At 43.0% G+C, this 26,065-nt stretch overlaps 1 protein-coding gene across 8 annotated transcripts in view; it reads left to right on the forward strand.

The window, feature by feature from the left end:
- The window catches only part of syne1a (spectrin repeat containing, nuclear envelope 1a), a 119,477-nt gene extending 93,490 nt beyond the window's left edge, over positions 1-25,987 (forward strand). For 3 of the 8 annotated variants that reach the window (XM_028953075.1, XM_028953078.1, XM_028953076.1), the window contains 42 exons: positions 70-171; positions 308-427; positions 768-968; positions 1,056-1,229; positions 1,308-1,439; positions 1,521-1,717; positions 1,857-1,989; positions 2,076-2,258; positions 2,738-2,887; positions 2,972-3,148; positions 3,274-3,429; positions 3,520-3,675; positions 3,779-3,949; positions 4,376-4,509; positions 4,612-4,816; positions 5,191-5,373; positions 5,532-5,678; positions 5,768-5,922; positions 6,934-7,081; positions 7,364-7,458; positions 7,619-7,853; positions 8,159-8,353; positions 9,890-10,015; positions 11,211-11,366; positions 11,922-12,080; positions 12,295-12,461; positions 15,158-15,320; positions 15,823-16,010; positions 16,341-16,491; positions 17,458-17,640; positions 17,714-17,851; positions 17,957-18,148; positions 19,312-19,621; positions 20,020-20,088; positions 20,782-20,909; positions 21,073-21,199; positions 21,743-21,954; positions 22,193-22,393; positions 22,637-22,765; positions 23,224-23,469; positions 23,967-24,025; positions 25,024-25,987. In XM_028953075.1, coding sequence (XP_028808908.1) covers positions 70-171; positions 308-427; positions 768-968; positions 1,056-1,229; positions 1,308-1,439; positions 1,521-1,717; positions 1,857-1,989; positions 2,076-2,258; positions 2,738-2,887; positions 2,972-3,148; positions 3,274-3,429; positions 3,520-3,675; positions 3,779-3,949; positions 4,376-4,509; positions 4,612-4,816; positions 5,191-5,373; positions 5,532-5,678; positions 5,768-5,922; positions 6,934-7,081; positions 7,364-7,458; positions 7,619-7,853; positions 8,159-8,353; positions 9,890-10,015; positions 11,211-11,366; positions 11,922-12,080; positions 12,295-12,461; positions 15,158-15,320; positions 15,823-16,010; positions 16,341-16,491; positions 17,458-17,640; positions 17,714-17,851; positions 17,957-18,148; positions 19,312-19,621; positions 20,020-20,088; positions 20,782-20,909; positions 21,073-21,199; positions 21,743-21,954; positions 22,193-22,393; positions 22,637-22,765; positions 23,224-23,469; positions 23,967-24,025; positions 25,024-25,285 — 6,915 coding nt within the window. In that variant the 3' untranslated portion in view covers positions 25,286-25,987. Of the gene's footprint in view, positions 1-69; positions 172-307; positions 428-767; positions 969-1,055; positions 1,230-1,307; positions 1,440-1,520; positions 1,718-1,856; positions 1,990-2,075; positions 2,259-2,737; positions 2,888-2,971; positions 3,149-3,273; positions 3,430-3,519; positions 3,676-3,778; positions 3,950-4,375; positions 4,510-4,611; positions 4,817-5,190; positions 5,374-5,531; positions 5,679-5,767; positions 5,923-6,933; positions 7,082-7,363; positions 7,459-7,618; positions 7,854-8,158; positions 8,354-9,111; positions 9,224-9,889; positions 10,016-11,210; positions 11,367-11,921; positions 12,081-12,294; positions 12,462-15,157; positions 15,321-15,822; positions 16,011-16,340; positions 16,492-17,457; positions 17,641-17,713; positions 17,852-17,956; positions 18,149-19,311; positions 19,622-20,019; positions 20,089-20,781; positions 20,910-21,072; positions 21,200-21,742; positions 21,955-22,192; positions 22,394-22,636; positions 22,766-23,223; positions 23,470-23,966; positions 24,026-25,023 lie in introns of those variants that run through there. The other 5 variants (XM_028953077.1, XM_028953079.1, XM_028953080.1 and 2 more) reach the window with 5 other exon arrangements.
- The last annotated feature ends 78 nt before the right edge of the window (positions 25,988-26,065 follow it).

Below are 26,065 nucleotides of genomic sequence, written 5' to 3' on the forward strand. Positions count from 1 at the left end.
GTTTTATCTAAACATTACATTTGGAGTATTAAATATTCTCCATATTGATTGTTGTACTCCTGTCTTCAGGCTGACCTCAGGTTGCTGTCTGTAGCTCTCAGTGACAATAAATTCCAGCTGCAGCAAAAGATTTGCAGTACTCTGGACCGATGTGCTTCCAAACAGGCAGAGGTGAGATCCAGTTAACAACAAGATTGTACAGGCTACTAATAGTCTGTTTCCAATAATATTGTAGTTGTGACTGTACATCAACACAGGATTTGTGACATGTCTGAGAAAAATGTTTTGCTTCTGTGATGCCATGCAGACTGTGTTTGAGGCTGAAGACAGTCTCAAGGAGATTGAACAGAAGGTTCTGGAGCTAAGGAACAGAGGCGAGACACTGAATCTGGACCAGGTCACCTCACAGGAGCTGCTTAAACTGCAGGTAAGTGCTTCATCTAAGGGTAATGTGCTCACATAAGGGTGATGTGGTCACAAACCACTCACGCAATCTTTACCTTAGCACAGAAACACCCTTCAGCATGTGGAGACGAGCAGAAAGTAAAAAACTGTTTCCTTATCTGTATTTTCTGTCAGGCATGAATTTGCCATGATATGAGAACATTTCATTTTAAGTAAGATAAGATAAGATGATCCTTTATTAGTCCCACAAGTGGGAAATTGATGCATTATGTTAAACGTTTGAAGCCACGGGGATACTTGTCAAGTCCTCGCCAATACAAATTGACCTGGGATATCATTTCTGTGTTAATCTCTGCCTGTAGGATGCCTATGAGGAACTGGTTCAGATGGTGGGCTCTCGGAGAAGTGGACTGAACCAGAACCTGGCACTGAAAGCCCAGTATGAGAGGACCCTCCAAGACCTGGCAGATTTGGTGGACACAGCTCAGGACAAAATCGCTGCCGACCAGAAAATGAGCGTTGGCTCTGTTATTGAAGTGCAGATCCTCCTGGACAAGCACAAAGTAAGGTTTTGGTTTCTTTTTGGCTGTTAAGTTTTAGCTTTAGCTTAGTTTTTTCCAATAAATGTCCATTTTTTTCTGTTTCTGCAGGAGTTTTTCCAGGGTCTGGAGACTCATCTCGTTTTGACAGAGTCCCTTTTCAGGAAGGTGAGCGGGGTGCTGGTTCAGAGAGAGGTGCAAGCCCAGGAGGACATGGTGACTCAGGCTCAGTCCATTTTGAAGCAGGCCCACAAGAGAGGGGTGGAGCTCGAGGGTATCCTTGAGGTGGGATCTGTTTGGATGGTTACTTGTGTGCCAATCGTTGGTTTGTAATCATTTTTGTTTCTGGATTCTCCATCCTAGTCGTGGAGTCAGCTGGTGGAGAGCTACCAGGAGTTGTACAGGCAGCTGGAGATGGTGGAGTGCAAAATCCCTGCTGTGGGACTGGTGGAGGAGACAGAGGACAGGCTGAACGAGAGGATTGGACTTTATCAGGTACCACAGCCCTGATTATCTAAATATTCAGTGTGTACCTAGGTGATGGTTAGTGTTTGCTGAGGATTTTCCTTACTCCAGAATCTGAAGGCTAGTCTGATGGATGGACAGCAGCAGCTCTACCAGCTGCTGGAGGACGGGAAGCGGCTACTGCTGTGTGTGTGCTGCCCTGACCTGCAGAACCAGCTGACCCAGCTGGGGGAACACTGGCTCAGCTGCACCACCAAGATCAACAAGGAGCTGCACCGACTTGACTCCACCCTCAAACACTGGAGCAGGTCAGCAAAAAGTTCTGGCTATGATCCATAAATGGGAAACTTTCCCAGAATGTTTTAAATCTCTAGTCTCGTTTGCATTTACACAATATGCTGAAAACCATGAGCTGAAAACTAATGTTACTGATGTCCCTCTTCTCAGGTACCAGACTGAGTCTGCTGAGCTGAGCCAGTGGCTCCATTCCGCTTTGGAGAGGCTAGAGTTCTGGAACACTCAGTCCGTCACTGTCCCTCAGGAGCTTGAGACCGTCAGAGACCACCTGTACGCCTTTCTGGTGAGCAATAATGACAGACAGTCCCTTATGGTTTGTTCTAAACTCCTTCATGCTAGGAGTTTCACTCTGCATTTCATGTTCCTCAGGACTTCTCTAAAGAGGTGGATGCAAAGTCGTCTTTGCGTTCCTCTGTCCTGAGCACAGGAAACCAGTTGATGAGGCTGAAGAAGGCGGATACGGCCGCCCTCAGGTCACAGATGGCTCAGGTGGAGAACCAGTGGGCTGAGTTGCTGACACGCATCCCGGTGGTCCAGGAGAAGCTTCACCAGGTCAGATGTCTCAACAAGTCAGGTGGCAGAGTACATAGCTAACAAAGATGATGGCTTTTAAATATGTTGATGTGAGAACATACAATGTGTCTTAAATATACACTGTTATATACACTGTGAAATATTTTGTGTATATATTTTAAATAGGGGTGGAATTAAACACATTAATTGCAATTAATTAGAAAACAAATAATAAAAAATAATGAATTAAATCACACTTTTTTTATTACAAGAAAATGGGAACTTTTGTCAGTGCCCGATTTCCTCATAGTCCGATTAACGATTGATCAGATCTCAAACATTGAGTGTATAACACACGCATTTCACACACTCACACGCCACCCATGGCATTTCTCATGCTTGGAATTTATTAACTTGCGAAAATTTACAAGATTAATTAATTACAGAGCTTCGAATTAATTAGATTTTTTTTGTCTAGTTTAGTTTTGTTCACTGAACTCGTTTTTTACCACCCACAGCTACAGATGGAGAAGCTGGCATCCCGGCATGCCATTACCGAACTGATGAGCTGGATCACTCTCATGGAGAACGTAATCAGCGAGGATCAACAGAAGATCTTGGAAGCGGTGGATTCTGAGACCATCCAGAACTATCTCCAGAAGTACAAGGTGGGAAGCAAATACAGAGTTTGCTAGAAACATGTCGGACACATTCATTCAGTCATAATTGCAATAATTCCTTTCTCCTTTTAGGGTTTCCGAATAGACTTGATCTGTAAGCAGCTGACTGTTGACTTCGTGAACCAGTCAGTCCTGCAGATGAGCAGTCAGGATGTGGAGGGAAAGCGCAGCGACAAAACTGATTTTGCTGAGCGTCTGGGTGCCATGAACCGCCGCTGGCAGATACTGCAAGGACTCATCACAGAAAAGGTTCTGTTCACCTTAAACATCACATTTATTTTATCTCTAGTTCCTTCGGTAGTTGTATTGCTCTTATAACCCACATTCTCAGGAATGTTTCCTGCTTTTCTGAGCCTTCTGCCTTTTTTTTGTAGATCCAGGTTTTGGAGGGGCTGCGTGAAGCTTGGTCAGAGCATGAGAATGGCGTCCAGGCTTTGAAAACTTGGTTTAGCATGCAGGAGGAGAAGCTGAAGAGGAAGTGCAGGATTGAGGATGTCGCGTCTGTACAGAACATTCTTAAGGACTGTCAGGTAAATTGTCAAGTAGAGCATTTTTGAGCTACTATGATTAAAAAAAAAAGCAGGACGTGATTTAAAGTTGCTCCTTTTTCTCTTTCTTAGGAGTTGGAGGAACTGATGAAGGAGAAAGAGAAGGAACTCGAGAAATTTGAAGAACGGGACTCTGTGCTTATTCAGGATAAGAAGGGAGATGCTTGTACAGTTGTCAAGGAGACCCTTAAAGGCCTCAACCAGTCCTGGACCAATCTGGACCACATGGTGGGTTCCCATCTGTCAGTTCTTCAGTTCAAACTGGAATCTCCCCATAAAGGGATTCTGTTGTTAAAATTTCTCCTATCATGTGGTATTTATCTGATGTCAGATTGGGCAGATGAAGGTGAGCCTGAAGGCGGTACTGGAACAGTGGACCCTATACAAACGGGCTTCTGAAGAAATTAATGGGTACCTGATGGAGGGTCGTTATTCTGTGTCACGCCTGTGCCTTGTTACCGGATCCCTGGAGGCTGTGCAGGCCCAGGTGGAGAGCCTGGAGGTACTTTATCAAAATGAGTTTATTTTTAATTTAGCAATAATTAAAGCAGAAACTTTGCACCACATAAGAGCTTTATTGTCTGTCATTATTTAAACTCAAATATACCCACATAAATAGGATTGTATTTATTCACAACATTATTTTAAAATAATACATTTAATAAATAAACATATTCGTTTAATAATGTACTTATAATATTTATTTTTACAATTAAATTATATTAGCTTAACTTAATTTTCTTATCTGCATTTGAACATAAAATAAGCCATATTTGCATTATTTACCTGTCACAGTATAAGGTCACAAGCATCTGATGCCTGCCTCACTGCTGACTCCTTTGTAATATTAATTAGGGTAGAGTAGTAACGTTCTAATTGTCTTGATTGTGGAAGAGAATTGAGCCATGAATGTGTCCTGTGCTCTCAGGCCTTGCAGGAAGAATTGGACAAACAGGAGAGCAGTCTGCGTAAGTTTGGCTCCATCACACACCAGCTGCTCAAAGAGTGTCATCCGAGTGTGGCTGAGTCGCTCAACAACGCTCTGTGTGATGTGAGCCTGAGGTGGGCTGTTTCCCATACATTTTGTTGCCCTATGTAATACTGTAAATGTAAACATTTTCCCAGTCATTGTCGGGTCAGTGAACTTGTGTGACTGCTTTTCAGGTGGAATGGGCTGATGGAGCAGATCTCCGAACAGCTGAGGAGCAGCAAGGCACTGCTGCAGATGTGGCAGCATTACCAAGACCTTCAAGACCAAAGCAGAAGCAGCGTCCAAAAGCTGGAGGAGAAAGCCGAGCGGCTGCTCAAGAGCACCATTGAGAGGGACATTGCTGCAGATGAGGTGACCACCTGGATCGAGGACTGCAGTGTGAGTGTAGGAGAAATATGCAAAACATGTCATTAAAAAAACATGTACATATTATGTACATAATACTTTGTTTCATGAAACATGCTTGCTCTAACAATAAAAGATTCATTTTGATGAATGAATCTGACTCTTGACTTGATCTGACTTGTATGTATAGGTGAATACATGACAATAAACTTTGCACGTTTGGCAAGACTAAAAGTTCATGCTTTAAGTCAAATGAAAGCTCTTTTGTCATAGACCTTTACTGCATTTTTGGTATATTTTATTTCCTCAGAAGCCTTTTTCTCGTAGATTAACCCTGGTAGTTCTGACTTCTTCTCATGGTGTGGTGACTACACTTACCGGTAACTTGTGTTGCATTTGATTTTCAGGATGTTTTGAAGACACAAGAATCCGTGCAGTCAACTGTCCATCAGTTACATGACGTCGGGGAGCAGCTGAAGAAGCAGGTGGACCCGTCTGCAGTGGCAACCTTCCAGTCAGACCACCTGTCACTCACACAGCGCCTTGTAACAGTGGAGCAAGCGCTGTGTAAACAGCAGTCAGCCCTGCAGGTAATACGACAAAAATGAAAACAATTTTTTGGCCATAAACAATATCTGCAAGAAAAAGGCAATATAAAAGCCAAATTCAGCAAGATTTGTATCATGATGTTTAATAGAATTTAGGGTTGGAAACTGAGAAGATTAATATTATTTAAATCTCTTTCAAGGCTGCTGTGCAGGAGTATGAAAGCTTCATGGAGCAGTTGGAATCACTGACACAGCAGTGTGCTGAGGCAGACCAGGTTCTGAAGGAACCGGATCCTGGGGGATCTTCAGACCTTTCATCCATCCATGAACGCATGGAGAAACTGAAGGTACCAGAAAGGAACCATTTTCTGGATTAATGACTCCAGTCTTCATAAATGAAAGTTTTAGTAAAAACATAACTTCTCTGTTTTTGTAGGATCAGATGCTGAAGCTCAGCAGCCTGTCACCTGACCTGGAGCGTTTGAATGAGCTGGGTTACAGGCTGCCTCTCAGTGATAAGGAAATCAAACGGATGCAGAGCCTCAACAGGAGCTGGTCTTCAAACTCTGCCCACATTATAGAACGTTTTAGGTACAACGTTGTCATTTACAGTCTTGTGCCATATTTTATTAGAATACTTTTAGGTAAATAAAAAACTAAACTTTTGTACCAAGTACTAATTATTTACATTTACATTTACAGCATTTATCAGACGCCCTTATCAGAGCGACTTACAATCAGTAGTTACAGGGACAGTCCCCCCCTGGAGCAACTTAGGGTTAAGTGTCTTGTTCAGGGACACAATGGTAGTAAGTGGGATTTGAACCTGGGTCTTCTGGTTCATAGGTGTGCGTGTTACCCACTACTACCACACATATTTGTATTTCATACAAATATAGCACATGGCAAAACAAGGACTTAATCAAGCTCTTTCAGCATAAAAATCACCCACGTGGAGTCGTTTTTTTCCCTCATTTTTTTCCCTTTTTTTTCCCAAAGTTTTTCCTCCTTAACTGGCTTGCTGTAGTATTTTACCTGTAGAACCTGAAATGTGATTAGTTTGTTTAGTTAAATGCCATCTTTGTGTTTAACAGGAAAACATTTAACACATGCAATAGTCAAATGTCCAAAAGACTGCCAGCTCTCACACAAGTATTTATCTGCTGCAGCTACTTACCGTAGCATACTTCCTTGCTTCCTTGATACCTCCACAAGCAATTTTAAGACCCCAGTCAGGTGACACATTTGTTTCAGTGGTCATTATAGTAATTATAATTAATTATCATAATCATATGACTCTATAGCATATACATCATAATGAGATCTTCTGTATATAGAGTATACTAAGAACCGACATGCAAATAAAAATATTCCCATACTATGGCTGATAATGGCCTAGTGGGTAAGACACTCACCTATGAACCAGAAGACCTCAAAGTCACAGGCGCAAACCCCACTTACTCCCTGAGCATGACATGTCTGATCAATGTGTAAATGTAAATGTATTAGCACTTATACACATATTGCAGTATATACTAATGTAGGCAGACCTCCTGCTTTGCATCAATGTCCTAATGACTTTGTCATGTCTTGTTTGTGCAGCAAGCTTCAGGCCATCCAGCTTCAGCAGCAGAGTTTCCTGGAGAAGTGTGAGACCTGGCTGAGCTTCCTGGGGGAGACTGAGGAAAAGTTGGCCAGGGAGATTTCTGGGAATTACCAGAGTCTGCTGAAACAGCAGCGAGAGCACGAGGTGAGTGTGAGAACAACACATTTACACGACTGCAAATCACCAGTAGGTGTCCAAATACCATTGAGTCAATTTCCTGATTGATTTCAATGTAAATCAAGCTTTTAAGGAGCTTCGTGTACATCCAACTGGCCTATTTTTATTGACTATTCGACAATGCATTAGTATAAACTTGCATTAAATTAAATTAGAAATACTTAATGAAATCATTAAATGCCCTGACCCCTTTTCTAAAAGAGGTGTGTCCCTAATGCCCCTGTGTTGCTGTCTTTTTGTCCTGTTTAGCTGTTTCAGGCAGAGATGCTCAGCCAACAGCAGATCCTCAACTCGATTATCAGTGATGGTCACCTTCTGCTGGATCAGGGTCAGGTGGACGACAGGTAACTCAAAAATTCGCAACCATCTCTAAAAATTAATGAATTAGATATATGTATTTGTATTCTTATTGTGTTTTTTGGTTAGACCACATGCTTTCCTAAAATATAAAATATGATGCTGATTATTATTATTAATTCCTGCCAATCTCAATCACATTTGCAGAGATGAGTTCAGCCTGAAGCTGGCTCTTTTAAGTAACCAGTGGCAAGGAGTGGTCAGGCGAGCTCAACAGAGGCGAGGAATCATCGATGGCCTGGTCCACCAGTGGCAGCGCTACAGGGAGCTGTTCATGAAGTTCAAGCACTGGCTGCGGGAGGTGTCACTCAAGCCTGAGGGTTGCCAGCAGGGGACCAGCCTGTCTCTGCAGCAGGTCCGCAGCACACTGGACAAGATACAGGTAATGTTTTTATCCCGCCCATCATTTTATATTTTGCATAGTAATTGTTAAAGTTATGGTCAGTGGAAACCAGTCACACACATTTCCTGCCTGTCAATCATTGTGCAACTGTATTGACTGCTAGTTGCTAGCTTGATAGAAATCTTGTACATTAGTGATGACGGATTTTCTTGGAAGCAGTGGTTCTGAGTCCACAGATGTGAAGGGGGCTTACTTAAGCATCTACTAAAAATGAGCAATATGACATTATGGTCATGAGAAATGACCGCCTACCCCATTTTTCTGTATGTTTTCTACACCTGTAGCTGAAGGAACAGGTGCTGCAGAGGCAGCAGGGCAGCTACATCCTCACCATCGAGGCTGGCCGGCAACTTTTACTCTCTGCTGATGCCTGGGCGGAGGCCACACTTCAGGCTGAACTCACAGAGGTACAAGAGAGCTGGCACAGCGCCATAATGAGACTTGATGAGAGCAAGAAGGAGCTGCTTAACGTTCTTAAGGTGAGGCCAGATCACTTTTCTAATTTTTTGTCTTTAAAAATGGATTCTGTTATTTTGTCATCCGTCTTAACTCATGTTTAATGTTTAGGTTGTCATGCATGTGATCTGCCTTGTTTGTTAAGGTTTTGTATGAGTATTCCATGGGTGATTTTATCCTCTTAAAGTTGCTCGGATCTTAATTTTGAATAGAATTATATGATTTTATACAGAAATTTGTGTCCTGTTGGACTGAAAGTGAGTTTGAGAATATGAAAATTGTATATTAGTGAAAAGTCACATTTACATTTATCCAGAGTGACTTATAATCTTTAGTTACTGGGACAGTCTCCCTGGAGACGACCAGGGTTAAGTGTCTTGCTCAGGGACATAATGGTAGTATGTGGGGTTTGAACCTTTGTGACCACCTTGTGGTCTTTTGGTTCATAGGCGACTGTCTAACCTACTAGGCCGCTACCACCCTAATTGGAAGGTAGGCCAAGATTGTTCACTAGTATTTTGTCTTGCAATACTTCGCCATTGGAGTGCAGTCTCAACTGATGTCGGACAGAGTACATGCTTGAATCATGTGGTCTGCTTAAAACAACATGCTGCTGAGATGTGAGGCAGTGGCGAGTGTCAGGGAAGGAGCAGATTGAATGCGGCTGACTCAGGGGTGAGGTGTGTATATGTGAGTGTGTGTGTTAGAAGGAGGGAGGGAGGGAGGGAGGGAGGGAGGAGAGAGAGAGAGAGGCTCAGCTCTGTTAGTTTGACGCAGCAAGCTGAAGGAGCATCCATCGTATTTTCTTCCAAGGGAGAAGATGGCTCTTCTCTCCAAACGGCTTTCTTTCTCATTTCTGATAAACTGGCTGTCAATGGGTATTTACAGCAAGGGTACTATAAACATACATTTTTATAATAGCTTGCATGTTGTAGTCTTTGCATTGATTCTGTAAGGGAATTAATGGCTTTCATTGATATGTTTGACTTCATGTTTCTATACCAACCCTGTTTGGCAGTGGTAATGTCTCTAGTTTGTCAAGATCTCGATTTGTCTGTATTGACTTGTTTGCAGTTTATCAGATTATAAATAGGGCTTACCTGCTTCCTCTGTGCATGCTTTATTATGATATTTTACATCTTATAGAATACTGCAGAGGTTTTCATATTTATATCATATGTCATGCAGTAGATGTAGTCTAGTGTATATAAATTTGCTGCAACTCTGTTCATGATGGTGTCTGCTCTGCATGCATAGCCTTGACTGACCTTGCTGCTATATAACTCTTGCCGCAGATTGCATGCACAGGATACTGTGTATCCAGCTTGAGCAGGTGAAAATGTGGTGCTTGAACATCACCTGCCTTTCTGTGAGACAAGCAAAAGCGCATACATTGCAGCTGGCACCCTGTGGCTTCAGAGCACACATTACCCTTCAGAGAGGCAGAGATTTGTGCAGCACTCCTGAGTGGTGGTGCTAATGTGACTGCAACAGAAAAAAAGCATACTGTAAATTTGCTTTAATGAATGGTTCTATTTTTTATGTGTGTGTGCGTGTAGGACTGGGAGAGGTGTGAGAAGGGCATTGCGGTGTCTCACGAGAAGCTGCGGGCATTCAAACGGAAGCTTTCCCTGCCCCTGCCGGACCACAACGAAGAGCTCCACACAGAGCAGATCCGCTGCAAGGTTTACACCTCTCTTGCTGTCTTCACTTCTGCTTGTTACCACAGATTCACACATACAGACCTCTCATTCAACACATTTTATTCATTAAAGATACAGTCAGGCATGGAATTGGACTTATTAAATATGGCCTTTGACAGAAAAATTGTTTTTATGTGCCATGTATGTAACAATTTACTTGTTTTTCAATTGATGGGCACGTTATATAAATTCATTTGAATCAAATTCCAATTAATAGGTGAAATAAAATTCATTATCAGCAGCTTATTATGTTGAAGAAGGTCTGTTGCTGTTGAAATGTTTGGTTATTTCCAGAGCTGTATGCAGTGGATTTAAATGGATTTCAAAGAAAAAGCATATAGCTGTGCGGATTATATGAGAACATGCATGCGGTTGCTCCGAGTGCTCAGATGAGTGTCCATCTGGAATCAAGCTGCGCTGAGAAAAGACTGGGAGGGACAGGCAATGGCACAACCATATCATGTTTTGTAGTTATAGCCTGAGCAGGTTTACTCTTACCTTTTTAATTGAAGGTGCATAAATAGCTTTGTTTTGTAATCCTGAAACTAGATCAAGTGTTGCCTGATTGGTATTGAAAGTTGATGCCAATTTGCAGCCTAAAATAGTTTGCACTTTGTGACCAGATATGACTTGAATGTAAAATATGTATTGAAACCACACAATTGAACGAACAGTTGAATGGGCCGTGTTCACATGGTGAAAGGTGATCCCCCCCCAAAGTCAAACCTTCAACATACACATGTGCATCTGAGGACTGAAGTGTTTAGCCTAAATCCACTGATTCCCTGGCATTATAGAGCACCATCTACTGCAACTCGACATTGTCCTCATTATCATGCCTTTTTAAAAAAAAAAATTTAGTATATGTTGTTTGAGAGAAGGGCTGCATGGTGTGTGGAAGGCATTTCTTCCCATTACCATACTTCGATTCTCTCTTTAGGCACTTCAGTGTATCTAGATCGGGAGTTGGCAACCTTTAACCCTCAAAAAGCCATTTAGACCTGTTTTTCACAAAAGAGAAAGCACCTTAAAAAATTAAAATTAAATTATTATTATTTATTTTCCAAAGCCCCTGTTGATTAAGTTGGCGGAGTTATTCTGTGTTGTGTGCTTCTGTATGTATTTTATCATGAGTGTAGCATATGGATGAATTACTATTTCTGTGTTCTTGTGTCAGGAGTTAGAGGGCAGTATAGAGGGATGGACGGAGGACGTGGCCCAGCTGGCAGAACTGAGAGACTCGCTCTCTGTTGTGCTGAGCACCGATGACCTCTGTATGCTGCAGGAACGACTCGAGCTGCTCAGTCGACAGTGGGAGGAGATCTGCCATCAGGTATACAGGACACACACACACACACAATCACGTGCATATACATGTTTGTTTTATGCTTTTGTGAAGAATACATATGCAGCATATTTAAGCATATATGTAAGAAGATATGTAAGTCTTGCTTCATATGCATTAAAGGAGATGACTTTAACCCAAAAGTTAGCAGAGACAGACAACCAGCAGCAAGTGGTTGTTCTCGCACCACCATATCAAATGTTTAAGTCCTTAAACTTTCAAACAGAGAGAACGGATGTGTTTTCAATTATGGGTGTGGAAGAGACGTGGGTGATGCGTTTTGTAAAGTACATTTAATCTCAGATTTTCTCAACCAAGGACAGGGACAATAAGACCTAACAGGACCATATCCTTATTATAAGATCACAGTGAATATTAACATTGAGTTGTTTTGTGGAGGGGTTGAATCTGTTCAATAGACACAACAATCTAGAGAGGTGCAGCATCTGCATAAAAAGTCTTAAGCAGATATGTACTTGCACGTACTTTTTGTCTTCATTTGTGTGAACTAAACGTTTCCTGTCACAATTTCCTTCCTCATAGCTGTCCCTCCGGAGACAACAGGTGAGCGAGAAGCTGAATGAATGGGCCGTGTTCAGCGAGAAGAATAAAGAACTTTGTGAGTGGCTCACACTCATGGAGAGCAGAGTTTCCCAGAATGGTGAGATCAGCATAGAGGAGATGATTGAGAAACTCTGCAAGGTGAGCACACACTCGCATTTGTCTTCACACACTTTCCCACAAACACACACATACACACATATAAAGTGCAGCAGGAAACAGGAAATGCAAGATTATAGTTTCATCTCATAGTTGCTCTGAAGCACTTTCTCATTTAAAAATATTCAAGGTTTCTGTCATTATCAGTGTTTGGTGCGTCACTCTGAATCTTTGACGGTTCTACTTTGGTGATCAGGACTACCAGGAGGAGATCGCAGTGGCCCAGGAGAACAAACAGCAGCTGCAGCAGATGGGGGAGCGGCTGGCCAGGGCCAGCCATGAGAGCAAGGCCTCCGACATCCAATACAAACTCGGCAAAGTCAGCGAACGCTGGCAGCACCTGCTCGACCTCATCGCCGCCAGGTGAGTCTCCTCAGAGCACGGATTCCAGGTTTGCTGCCATAACGGTACAACTGTACAATTATTCTCCAAGCCATACCATTAAGCATGTAATCAGTGCGTTGTTCTAAGCACAGACAAAAGTGAAAGTAAGCTATAAATATAAACGTGTGGTACAGCGAGTGCCGTCTCGGCGAACAGTAGTGGTTTTAGTAAGCAAGTCCAAAGTGATGAGCCCGGAAGAGATCAGTACAGAAAAGAACTGACATGTTGTAAGTGCACTTCCTGAGCCGGGATGGGGAGGCAGAGGCAGGCACATTTATTTAGCACACAAACCGAACATGCATACACATGGTTACAAGACATAAGTACACACACACAGTGTTACTAGCAGGATCTGGGAGAGAGGATCTTCGAGGAGAATGGGCTACAACCATCTTTATCCTCTCGCGAGAGGACCTTAAAGTCACATACATGTGACGACTGTTACAATGTGACATTTGTCAACATTGTGTACAGTGCTTAGAAAATTTTAGAACATTTTCGTAGTTGCGTGCATTAGTCTGTCTTCAGTCAACCAACCCTGGTTTGAATTTTTGTTCATGTTATTCTTAATAGTTTTGTTTAAATACTTCTCAATCCAGAGATTATATATAAAACATGAACAAGATCTTAATCCTCTTCTTATATTTACCAATAGTTTTAATTGTTAGGAGTTTTGTTGAAAAGCAACATGGGTAATATTAGTAATAATGTTCCTAAAATGTTACCCTGATCACACAGGATGGTTCCACTGTCATTCTTTGACAAGCGGGGTCTGCAGACGTGACTAAAGCAGAGCAGTTTATCATTTTGGACCGTCTAGAGGTCATGTGACATGACTTAGGACAGAGAACTTCATGTGATGGTTTCATGACACATTTCATGATGACCTCACACAGACAACTGTTTTCTAACCCACGGGTCCTCTTTTGTTTTGTTTTTTTTAATGGAAAAATTATGGAATAGGTTTTTTGTGGTTATTTGTGGTTATTTGTCGGATTTTCAGAATTGTGTCCACTGGAAAAAAGCACCCTTATGCACACACACACACACACACACACACACACACACACAGAAATTCCAGCTCCCTTGCTGGCACATGCTAATGACTGTAAGAGTCTATTTTAGCAGCAGCAGCACTTGTCACTCTCAGGCGCCTCTTGGGTCACACGTGTTTAGTGGGACTCTCCCTCTCGCTCTCCTTTTTTTGAGAGCAGTTGACAAGTCACTCCTCTGACCCCTCCTTTCTGGCCCGAAACAAGGGTGGGCAGAGCGAAAGTTCAGCCACTATTTTGCGCTCAGGCGAGAGTGAAGGGAGCTTGTCGTACCCCCCCCCCCCGTCTTTGGATTTTCTCGAGGTTTCGAGCTCGATGGTGCTGGATTTCGGAACAGATAACATGGCAGGATGCCCCAATGAGGACTTGGATCTTCCGGAATGTGACTGCGATGTCAACAGGCAGGATATTCTCAACTCAGAAACTTGTGGTTCAGTGGTTGTAATTACAGTGTTAATGATTTATTGAGATGTACAATATAGTAGTGTTGATAAGCGAGTTGAAATCGCAGTGTTAACACTGCATGGGGAAATCAGCTGTTGCGGCTGGAGGTTTGGAAATGGTCATTTTCTCTTTGGACACACTTAAGCAAATAGTCACAATGGGCTTGTTGTTTTCCTGCAGTTCACAAGGTCATTAGAGTCTGCTTCCCATGTCAGTGTTTTTTCCAACTATCATCTACGTTCCTGTTGAATAAGAATGGCAGAGAACCAAGTTGTTAGACATATATGGCAGAATTCCCTAACGTTGTCATGCCAGCATGCTTGGGCAGTAGGTAAGATCGGAACTCAGGAAGGTGGATGTTGTTGTCGTCAGAGTGCATTTATAGGAGGGTTGAAAATCTATTTGTTTTGCATCTGCATGGATCTTGGTTATCACCTCCTGAATTCTTGAGCGAGGAGAGGCACGTAGAGTGTATCTGAGATCAGACATACTGATCTCTTGTCTACTTTGCTTCTCTCTCTTGAGTTTTTTGTTTTTGCATTGTGCTGCTGTCTGTTCAGCCTGTTTGGGTGAAGCGAAGTCCAGGTTTTCTTAAAACACCCTTAGCATAAGAACTTGGATTTGGGCTCCAACTGCTGCACAGAAGAGCCTGGGCAGCACTGCAGCTCCATATTATAAAATTTCTTTCTGACACGCCTTTGGGTTACTTTCTGTTTCCTTGTCGGCCCTCGTCCCTGTTTATTTTGTATTTGATAAAATCCTTCCCTTTTGAAAAAGTCACGCTTCTGTCCTTCCTTCTCCTGTCCTTCCTTCTCAAGTCACAGTGTGCAAACATCTGTGTACTCAACTCCATGCTCCAGTATCACTTTTATTTTACTTATTAATTTCTATCATCAAAACCAAGATGCTTTATCAATTTCCTTACTGAATAAATCATAATTTAAATAGTGTTAAATTGCTAACATTAACATTTTGGGTAAATAGTGGGCTAGTGACCTAACTTATTATAATCATGTCCCTGACACTTAAGACACTTAACCCTGAGGGACTGTTTGTTAGGACTGATTGTAGTAGAACAGTACAGATGTGACAGATGTGTGTGTTCAAGCTGAACTTTTGATTGAAGGTCAATGTCCATAATTTGAATAACGTTCTTACTCCCTCTCTCTGTCTCTTCAGGGTAAAGAAGTTGAGGGAGACACTGGTAGCTGTCCAACAGCTGGATAAGAACATGAGCAGCCTGCGCTCCTGGTTGGCCCACATCGAGACCGAGCTGTCCAGACCCATCGTGTACGAGGCATGTGATGGCCAGGAGATCCAGCGCAAACTTCACCAGCAGCAGGTACAACACACACACACACACACACTTTTTACACTATATGGAGATGGCGATACAGGCACCACAGAATATCCCAATACAGTTTACATCTGACTAAAATGAAACCAGACCTGGTGTTTGCCTCGTGTTTTCAGAAACCTAGTTTGTATGGTCTGCTCTTAAATGTCTATTAACAACTGTATCTTCAATAATAGTCTGCCTCTTATATTGGCAGGGTAGTGGATATTCTGCATAGTGTGTAACGGTGCACACGTTTGTGTAATGGCATTTGAATATTGATTAGATTTCGTCTGACTACTGACTTGTGAATCTTGTTTGCAATACAATGTACATTACCATTATCAGGCAGACGCCGCCTGATACCCCTGAACATTCATACTGTAGGAGTTGGTGAAGGCCTAGTGTTGAACATCTACATGGATGTAGGATTATGTGCTCATTTATGATTTTGCTCAATAAATTCTGAATAGAGCGCAGCCAATTCCAGGTGTTTTCTGTCTCTCAGGACCTGCAGAGGGACATTGAGAAGCACAGCACGGGCGTGGCCTCTGTTCTGAACCTATGTGAGGTGCTGCTGCACGACTGTGATGCCTGCGCCACGGAGACAGAATGCGACTCCATCCAGCAGGCGACACGCGGCCTGGACCGCCGATGGAGGAACATCTGCGCCATCGCCATGGAGAGGAGGCTGAAGTAAGTTGCGTGGGAGTGAGGATATGGTAATACTGGTAGATCAAACTGGTTCTTTGTTGATTTGATCATTTCAGTATAACTTATGTAATATGAAAATCATAGTGAGGTGTTATTATATACTTTATATACTCTCAATGGTCACTTTATTAAAAAAACTTGCCGCTCCACGTTGTACAGGCTAGAACTGTAAATGTTCCATTTCAGACCTGTTCTTGTGTACAAGTGACCATGCTACACATGGACAGGGTTCTGATGATAGACACAGTCCAAAGTAAATGTAGAAAGAAATAATGAAACATTTTTTTATTTTTCTGTTTCCTGTAACATCAGGATCGAGGAGACGTGGAGGCTGTGGCAGAAGTTTTTGGATGACTACTCACGCTTTGAGGAGTGGCTGAAGGCCTCTGAGAGGACAGCCGCCCTGCCCAACTCTTCTGGTGTCCTTTACACAATTGCAAAAGAGGAGTTGAAGAAGTTCGAGGTACATCCTGAACAGAGGGAAGGAGTTAGGAGAGAAAGATCAGGGTGGGGGGGTAGGGCGGCACAGTTGATACTTGACAACTGTTGCAGTGGACACTGGCCAGAGAGAAAGAGAGGGAGGAAAAGAGGATCGTATTACCTAGACCAGACTCTGCTGGTCAGACCCAGATACCAGCTGCACGTGCACGTGTCCTTCACTGCCAGGTCAGTGGAGAAAAGGGCAGTAAGGTCATTCCTGTTTATACAGTGTTGTATATCATTCACTGACAGGTTAAAGAGTCTATGTTTTATTATATAAAAATAATTTGTGCATTGACTGTGCATTGTGGGGCATCATGATGAGTTTGCATGCCCTCTTAAGTTCTACGGTTTCCTCCCGCTGTCCAAAGGCCTGTACACTGGGTGGTTCGGTAAGTCTAAATTGGCCATAGGTACAAGTGTGTGAGTAACCTGTGTGTATGTGCATGGCCTGAGTGGGCTTGCACTGTGCCCAATGTCCTGGGATGGGCTCCGGCAGCTGTGACTCTGAATAGGATTCAGCTTTTATGGACAGTGAGTGAGTGAGGTCTTCATTTGTCAAGGACTGTTGTTTTCAAATCTCGAGCGACTCGTTGACCTTTTTTGTAACCATCAGCAGATTCATTGGACACAAAATTGTTTCATTTATTAATATTTATATTGGTACAAGATTGGTAACAGGTTACATATCAGCATAAAACACGTAATTCATGGGACTATTGATGGTTTTAATGTGGCTCTGAGTGTGGCTCAACACCACACTGGTTTTAGAACCAGAATTTAAGTGATATTATTATAGTTAATGATTTGATATTAATATCAATGCTGATTTGTTTGTGTTTGTAATATTGTGTTTGTGTTTGTTTGCACATTATTTACTTAAGCAACTTCACTTGAAATGCAGCATAATACTAATACAAAGTGTGTGTGTTTTTTTTGTTTGTTACAGGCATTCCAGCGTCAGGTGCAAGAGTGTCTGACCCAACTAGAGCTGATAAATAAACAGTACCGCCGGTTGGCCCGAGAAAATCGCACTGACTCCTCCTGTCGCCTGCGGGAAATGGTGCATGATGGGAACCGGCGGTGGGACAATCTGCAGAAGAGGGTGGCGTCTATTTTGCGGCGACTCAAGGTAAGTTTGTTACAGATCCTTTTACGTCAAATTTGATCAAAAACAACATTTTTTTTTAATATTTGTTCCTCAGCACTTTATTGGCCAGAGGGAGGAGTTTGAAACAGCCAGAGACAGTATTCTAGTGTGGCTGACTGAAATGGACCTTCAGCTCACCAATATTGAGCACTTCTCAGAGTGTGATGTTCAGGCCAAGATCAAACAACTCCGGGTGAGGAGAGGATTTCTGTCTCATTTGTCTGCTTCATCTACATGCCCATGTTCTTGTGAGATCACTGTGAAGGAGAATGTAAGAGCCTCTCTCTCAATGACCCAGGCGTTCCAGCAGGAGATCGCTCTGAACTCGGGGAAGATGGGGCATGTATTCCGGCAGGGTGAGGCTCTGATCGGAAAGAGCGAGCCCCTCGATGCTGCTGTTATCGAGGAAGAGCTGGAGGAGCTACAGCGTTATTGTCAAGAGGTGTTTGGCAGAATCGAGCGATACTACATGAAGCTCACACGCCTGCCGGTGAGGCCCCACCAAATTTCTTTCTTCTTCTTCCTGAAAGTGAAAAAAAAACAAAAAAAACGTCACCCTTGGTGACAGGCGCTCGGGGAGCAGTGTGTGGGGACGGTGCTTTGCTCAGTGGCACCCGTACCTTGGCGGATCGTGATTCGAACCGGCAACCTTCTGATTACGGGGCTGCTTCCTTAAACGCTAGGCCATCACAGCTCTTTACACTCATTTCAGTGGGACGTAACACATAAGTCCAAAGCCTACACATTTACTCACTAGGAATTTGGTTTTGGTATTTCAAAAGAAAATAAAATCAATTCACCAGTTTTTTAATTAAAAGTGTGTGTGAATTTGATGTATACAGGTTTCAGGTAGTTGCCTAGAAGTAGCACAAAGTATTGCAAAACTGAACGTGCAAACATTTGAATATGTAAATTAATATGCAGTAGGATATGTAAACCCAAATATGTGAATATATATTCAACAAAAGACAAATAATGCAAATTAATATAATTTAAACCTGAGATACCTTGACTTTTGGTTCTGTACACCCTTCTCCACTGGATCTACTAAATATGTGAGCACCACACAAGGGTTAAAAAATATATTTGTCAGGAGCATGGATGGAGGTAGCATGCGCAGATATGGTGGGTGGGGGAGAGGTGGGCCAAACCTGCTTGAACCGCAGGCGTGAGCTGAAAGACGTAGTCAGGCAACGAGGGTTTGGCAACAGCAAGGGCAGTCCGACAGTATCGTTGGGGAAAAATTGTGAACAAGGGATGGGCAAAGGTCAAACACAGCAGGTCAAAGTCATCAGAAGGATAAACCCAGGGGACCAGAGTCAAGGTCATGGTTCAGGGAAGAAAACAGCTAGTAGCAGCGTCGTGAGGCATAAACAATGAACTGGCGGGTAGCAGCGATTTATGCTGTCCTACCTCCGTGGTGACCAGCTGTGCATTCGTGGTGGGCGAATGGGATCTGTGACAATATTTTCACATTAATATAATGAATATAAGATATACCTCATGAAATTATGAAAATTTTAATTGTTTTTATGTAAATTGAATTACCAAAAAAAGTGTTCATATATGTTCTACATGTATGTAGATTTGTCTTGACTTCATTGATTTACAGCTTTGAGATCTAAAACATTTGCCCACATTTCTCCTTCTTAGCTGCATGATGATGAGCTGGAAGCTTCAGACCGTGAGCTGGACCTGGACGAGTCCACAGACCTCTCCGACCTGCCCTGGAGTGAGGGTCACCTTCCTCAGGCCTCCAGTCGACCCACCTCTGCAACCAATTGCCCCGCACGTGCAGACCGCTCTGGTACACCCGCCAGTGTGGACTCCATACCACTTGAGTGGGATCATGACTACGACCTGGAGCCTATGGGCCGGACCATTGGTTCTCACAAGGGAAGGCAGACCCATGAGGAAGAGGACGAGGAAGAGATCCTTCGCAGTGCTACTGCAGCCCTGTCAGGTCAGTCTGCAGTCCTCCTAGATCTCTTCAAAACTAGAAATTAAATACTCTCACACACAAGGTATCTAAAAGCAAATGCAGATGCCAAAAACAGGCATTTAGGTCAGAATAGAAATGGAATCCAAACACATGAAATGGGGTACCTGGAATATGAAATGCAGCCTAGAAAAAAGGGGGATTCTGCTCTTGCCTAATGAATGGGAGCCGTCAGGAAACAGCAATTCAGCAATAGGCAGAAACAATTGAATCGACTTAACCAAGACCATACTACATTAGAATAAAAGAGAACAGACAACTGACACAGTCTAACAGGATTCGGCAGATCAGCTTTGTGGGCCAGATCCCAGTCAAGCATGTGATGAATGTCATACTTCATGCGTTTACCCTTCTCTCTACAGATGTAGTGATTCCCGAGAGCCCTGAGGCCTATATAAGACTCACTGAAAACACTCTGAGGTCTTCCTCTGGTAGGCTATGTGCCACAGCATGCTAATACCATTTCTGCATGCTAAAGTACCGGGAACTGCTGGGGAACCGCACGCTAACCTTTCACATTTAATCACCGAGACCAGGGTCTGTATTCACAGACACAGGGATGATCTCAGAGAAGAAATGTCTTTAGTTATTTAATTAACTTTGCTTATGGAAAATGAAAGACCTGATCCCATATCAGTTGCTTTGTGAATACAAGCCTTGGAAGTACCAGTAAACTGAGAACATTATGGGAATATATTCTGTAGACATAGGATGGCATCAGTGGTTCTCATTCCTTTTCTTCAAATTGAGACTCTTCATATTAAACTCAGATTTTTCCTGTAAAAGCATCATCTAAAATTCAGATGTGTCTAAATGTATTAGTTTGATAAGAAGCTGTAACAGGACTCAGAACCACTTAACTACTGGTGTGTCCATTCCACTCCAGTGGGCTGTTTCTAAATGAATCAAAAATGTATTTTTTCATAGACTCACCCTAAGCACCGTTTTATGTGAACTCATTCGTTTTGCAGCCGCACTCACCACAGAACTCCATTGATTGCATGCGTCTCATTTGTCTGTTTTGTTTCACATGCTTGTTTTGATTTACATTTTTTTCTTAATTCGTTATCATCAAAAGCAATAGATGTAGACCCTGTTCATCTAACTGCTACCCACCCACACAGGGGAACCCGGGCACCTAGAGGCCCACCTGAAGCAGCTGGACAAGGCTTTGGATGCCAACAGGTATCGGATTCAACAGAGCAGGCAGAGCACCTCCACCCCAGAGCTGGAATCCTCCTACATGGGCTATGTGAGTACCTGATCTGAGCCAGGTAGCCTAAAGAAGTAATGCAGTCCATGGGCGACGCTTAGTTTAGATCAAGTAGAATGGTACTGGCATGCGTACAAAGAGTTGGTTTAGACTGTAGACTGGACAAGGATAACAGTACAGCGGTGTCTCTTTTTCCATGAAGATGAAGCTTTTGGGAGATTGCCGTGGTAGCATTGATGCCGTGAAGAGGGCTGAGGAATCGTTGGAGGATTATGAAGAAGGCATTTCCGGTCTTGTCAACCCTGACAGCTCTGAGAGCCAGAGCACAGGTCAGTGGAACAAATTTTCACTCGGCTTTAATTCAAACATTCTGACTGGAGAACAATACATAGAGCCACAAATTATCCCCCACAGGATGAATAGTAAACAAATTAGCTAATCTCGATTAGGAATGATCATCTGAAATGATTCAGTGTCACATTTAATCACCGCTTCTAAATGAAATAGCACTAGAAAAGAAGCAAGACAAATCTACAAATACACCTAAATACACCTTTTAATTAATTTTGCCATTTTTAAGGCAGTTTTTTAGAATCTGATAGAGATAATCACAGTAGAAAAGTAATATTACTGAAAACCCAGGGAAGCAACAAATTACTCATCATCAATTTATTGTGTATGTGAATAATATGGATTACGGTTGTCTTGAGAGTGATGAAGCATTAATCCACGTAGACCAAATGTTACTTTCACTCAATAGTTTTAAAATAAGTAAAATCAACAAAAATGTAATGTAGATTATTTCTATTAAACTGGCGTGCAAATGTTGTAAGAGTGCACTCTGAAGGTCCCTGTGTGTGTGCATGCACCAGGAGTGATTGAGAGATGGGAGCTGATCCAGGCTCAGTCTCTCAGGAACGAGCTTGGGCAGAAACAGGACCTGCAGCTTTGGCAACAACTGACCACTGACCTGGAGGCCATAGAGTCTTGGCTGTGCGAGGCCGAGGCAGAGATAGGCCAGCTGAAGGGATGTGATGTCAGCACCAACATACACTCTATTGAGCAGAGGATCAGGAAGCTTAAGGTGGGTGTGTCTGCATGAGATTTTTTGAGTTTTGAAGGTTCTTGAATCTCAAAGTGTGAAAATGTGGGTATTTTTTGGATGCAACTTGTATGTCAGGGGTTCCTACCGCACTATAAATATAGACCAGTAGACAAGTTACCAGCCTGTCTACTTCAGGTTTATTTTTAAACTGCCAGTGCAGCCACATGGTTAAGATACACTACTGTCAATGTTTACACACTCATCCCCACCCCCACAGCATCTGCAAAAGGCTGTGGACACCCATAAGTCTGCAGTCTTGTCCATCAACCTGAGAGGCATGGAGTTCCTCCAGTCAGCTTCAGAGGAAAGTCAGGAACTCAAGGGGAGGCTGAAGGATATGAACACTCGATGGGACCGGCTGGGCGCCTCACTGGAGGAGTGGAGAACATCTCTACAGGAGGCGCTCATGCAGAGTCAGGTACACGCATAATCGGCAAAAATCACAGTCTGCGATGAACGCTCATAGACAGGGTTGGGCAGAAAATAGCGTTAGTTGATTATGGGACATATATATTTTTGTCACCAATCCTGCTTTTACAGTTAAAAAGTAACATTTCCTGTTAGAAATAATTCTGTCTTTGTTGCATCCTATTCACTTTAAACAAGGTGTTTCCAGTATGAATGTAGTCCAAGTGTTTCAAATGGAATGTCTGTGTCTCAGGAATTCCATGAGCTGAGTCATGGGCTGCTACTGTGGCTGGAGAACATCGACCGGCGGAGGGACCAGGTCATCCCCTTTGCAGAAGGCCTCGCCCGTGAAACGCTGCGCACCAATCATCAGACTCTCACGGTATGCCTTTAAACCCACAAAACTGAATACCAATAATTACATTATTCCTGATTGAATGTGATTTGTTATCATTTTAAAACATTCTAGTTCATCAGTGGGATGAAACCCATAGGGAAAGTGGTGGGCACTTGAGAAAAAAATGTGAAAACAAAGTCTGTGGTTGCGGGATAATACTGTAGGATTGTTTCTCAGCTCTGTTAGTGAAACAATAGCAACATTTTTTATTCTTTGTCAAACAATGTAGAAATGGATAAAACAGAAAAGTGTAGATCTTTCATCTCCTGTTCTTTTTAATGCTGGAAACGATAACCTTTTAATATAGTTACTGTAAATAAATGTATTTTGCAGTTGACTGAAAAGAGATCCTGCCGTATATAGACTAGCCAAGCCTAAACCTTACAAAGCATGGCCTTGTTCCCTGCCATTACTCACGATCCTTCGGTCTTGTGGGCCTCCAGCAAATCCAGCAGGAGCTTCAGGACTCCCAGCCGAAGGTATCCTCCCTGCAGGAACTCTCCCAGCAGCTGCTGGTTCAGGCGCAGGGCAGCGACTGTCTGGAGGCCCAGGAGAGAGTGCACGTCATCGGGAACCGGCTGAAGCTCCTCCTGAAGCAGGTGGCTGCAGACCTGGAGCTGCTGGAGAGAGCGCTAGAGGGAGACGCCGCTGTAGCCCCCGAGCTCAGTGTGGCCAGTCGTCTGCGATCGGTAACCTGATTCCCTTCACGCTTTCTTCTTCTGAGCTTTATGCTTCACAGAACCATTGCTGAAAGATGAACAGGAACCAATAACGCTACATACAGACATTAATGTTACAATAGATTAGCTCGTATACCAACCCCATGTTCCCAGCTTCTTTTCATTTCTTTTGAAAAGAACATTTTTTTGCATCATTCATCATTTTTTTTTTGCTTCAGATAAAGAAAGGCTGGCTTTTCTCCATTCTAGTTGCGAACGGTACATTTTACTGAATTTTATCATTGTGATCTTGAAAAGCCAGGTTTCCTAGGTCCTTTCATTGAATCACTGGTATTTGATTGTCCTGCCATGCCCCCCTTTTGTTTGTTTCCCCCGTTCCGGAATGCCTGGCTGTTTGTTTTTCCTGTCATCTGAAGCTTTATTATGTCTTTATTTGCCTGTACTGAAACATTCTATTCTTTCTTTTACCCCACCCCCCCCTTCCCTCCCTGCTCATTGCACCACAGTCCCGTGGCAAAAGTAGTTCCTCTCAGGCAGGACGTCCAGCGAGTCTTCCACACCGCAGGTACCTCTCTCCTGGATTTTAGAACACTGGGGAACATGGTGGAACCCACGTTTGCTTGCATCATCGTAGGGATCATCGTAGGGACACTCCGTTTTGACCATTATTATTGGTTCTAGCCCTCCCTGGTGGCTGCTGGGGTTGACATTTCATTCTCAACGAAGTCAAAGCCCAGCTGAGCAGCCCTGAAAAAAAAAAACATTCAGCAAGAATTAAGTAATCCTTTCATGTTGAGGATTGCTGCAAAATTCTTGTGGCAGCAATGAAAGGTGTTTCTTTACTGGGCTTTCATTGGCTCTGCTGCTTTATTCTGCTGCACACTCCATTGCTTGCCACCAGATGTCAGGTTGTTCTCCGTGACGAGCTTCCTCAGGACCTGGTATAAGCAGCAAAACAATAAAACGACAATAAATAGAGTAGAATGTAGAATGATATATAATAATATGTAACACAGGCTGCAGTAGCAACAAATATAAAGAGTATAAAAGTGCAATAGTATTCTGATCATGGATAAGAATTTACAGAAGTGCGGAAATGAACAATTGCTGCAATGCATAGACATGCATAGACACGAGTGTTAATTCCATTCAGAATTACAGAGTGGAATCACTGGACACTGCAATCTGAAATCTAAAATCAAGTAGAATGGCGTGACGAGATGGCAGGGCTGCACAGGGTTAAAACATGTTTAAAAGAGGGAGGGAAACGGATGTAGCTGAACGAAGGAGGAATGGACATCAGGCAGGGAGCAGTAGCCGAGCGGGAACGCCGTGTTCCAGTTTCCTAGTCATCTTGGAGGGGAAAAAAAAAAAAAACTCGAGTGATGACATTGAACTTTGACAGTACAAAGAGCACAGAATAAATAAGAGAAGGAAGGAGAGAGCGCCGTGCCTGCTATCACGCACGTTTACAGATTGTGGTATACCTGTGGTAAATAGAGGGTAAAGCTGCATTGGCGGCATGCGAGTTAACGCGCTGTGGGCCGCTTTGTCTCCTCCCAGGTCACCTGTCTGCTCTGCCTCCGCTCGCTCCCGTTCTGAGTCCCCCCAGACGCCGGGTGGCGCTAGAGGGCCGAGGGCGCAGCCCTTCGTGCTGCGCGTGCTGAGGGCGGCGCTGCCCCTGCAGCTGCTGCTGCTGCTGCTGGTGGGCCTGACCTGCCTGGTGCCCATGACCGAGGAGGACTACAGCTGTGCCCACGCCAACAACTTCGCCCGCTCCTTTCACCCCATGCTGCGATACACCAACGGCCCCCCTCCTGTCTGACCTGCACCTCCCCTTCCCACACAAACAGACTTGTTACAAAGAAAAGAAACCTTTATTTTATTTATGTTGATGTTTTTTTATTATAAAGATATTTTGTGAAAGGACAGTGTTTTACTACATCGGTAGCCAAAGGTGACTGTACCGCGCGTCTTTACATTTCAGTGTTGCTGCTTCATTGAAAGTTAAAACTACTTAATTGGCATAGCTGTCAGTTCGATGCGGGGAGAGATAAAGCACTAAGCAGAGCAAACGGCCACAGAGCAAACCTCACGAACGAACACAAGCTGTTCTTACAGGTACCGTCCTTTAGGCCAAGAAGAGTATTTTATTTCCGTTTTCGGTATTCAATTAATAGAATGAAGACACACACACACGTAACTTTCATGTGTTTTTTTTTCTTTCTTTTTTGTAAATTAAACTTTCAGATGCCTCATTGTATGGCAATTATTTTTTTATTTAGCTTTAATTTAATTGGATATTTTTTGGCATGTGGTCACAGTCCTTGTTCATGAAACATGGCAATCACTGATCGATGTTAATAGGCTCAGTGTAAAACATGCTGGGAGGGTAGATCATAATTACTGGGGTGTTCATGTGATGAAATTGTAAAGAAATATTGATGACATTCGCTTCATGTAAGCCATTATTTATGTATGTACAGTTTGCTAAATACATTAAACAAAGGACATTTGCATTTCCAAATGCATTGCTGCAGCTGCTTCTTTGTAGGAATTGGTAAATAAAATAATTGCCGTTTATAAAATTGGTAAAAAAAATAAT

The sequence above is a fragment of the Denticeps clupeoides genome, chromosome 14 (assembly GCF_900700375.1).
Source record: "Denticeps clupeoides chromosome 14, fDenClu1.1, whole genome shotgun sequence".
In the NCBI taxonomy this organism is placed as follows: domain Eukaryota; kingdom Metazoa; phylum Chordata; class Actinopteri; order Clupeiformes; family Denticipitidae; genus Denticeps; species Denticeps clupeoides.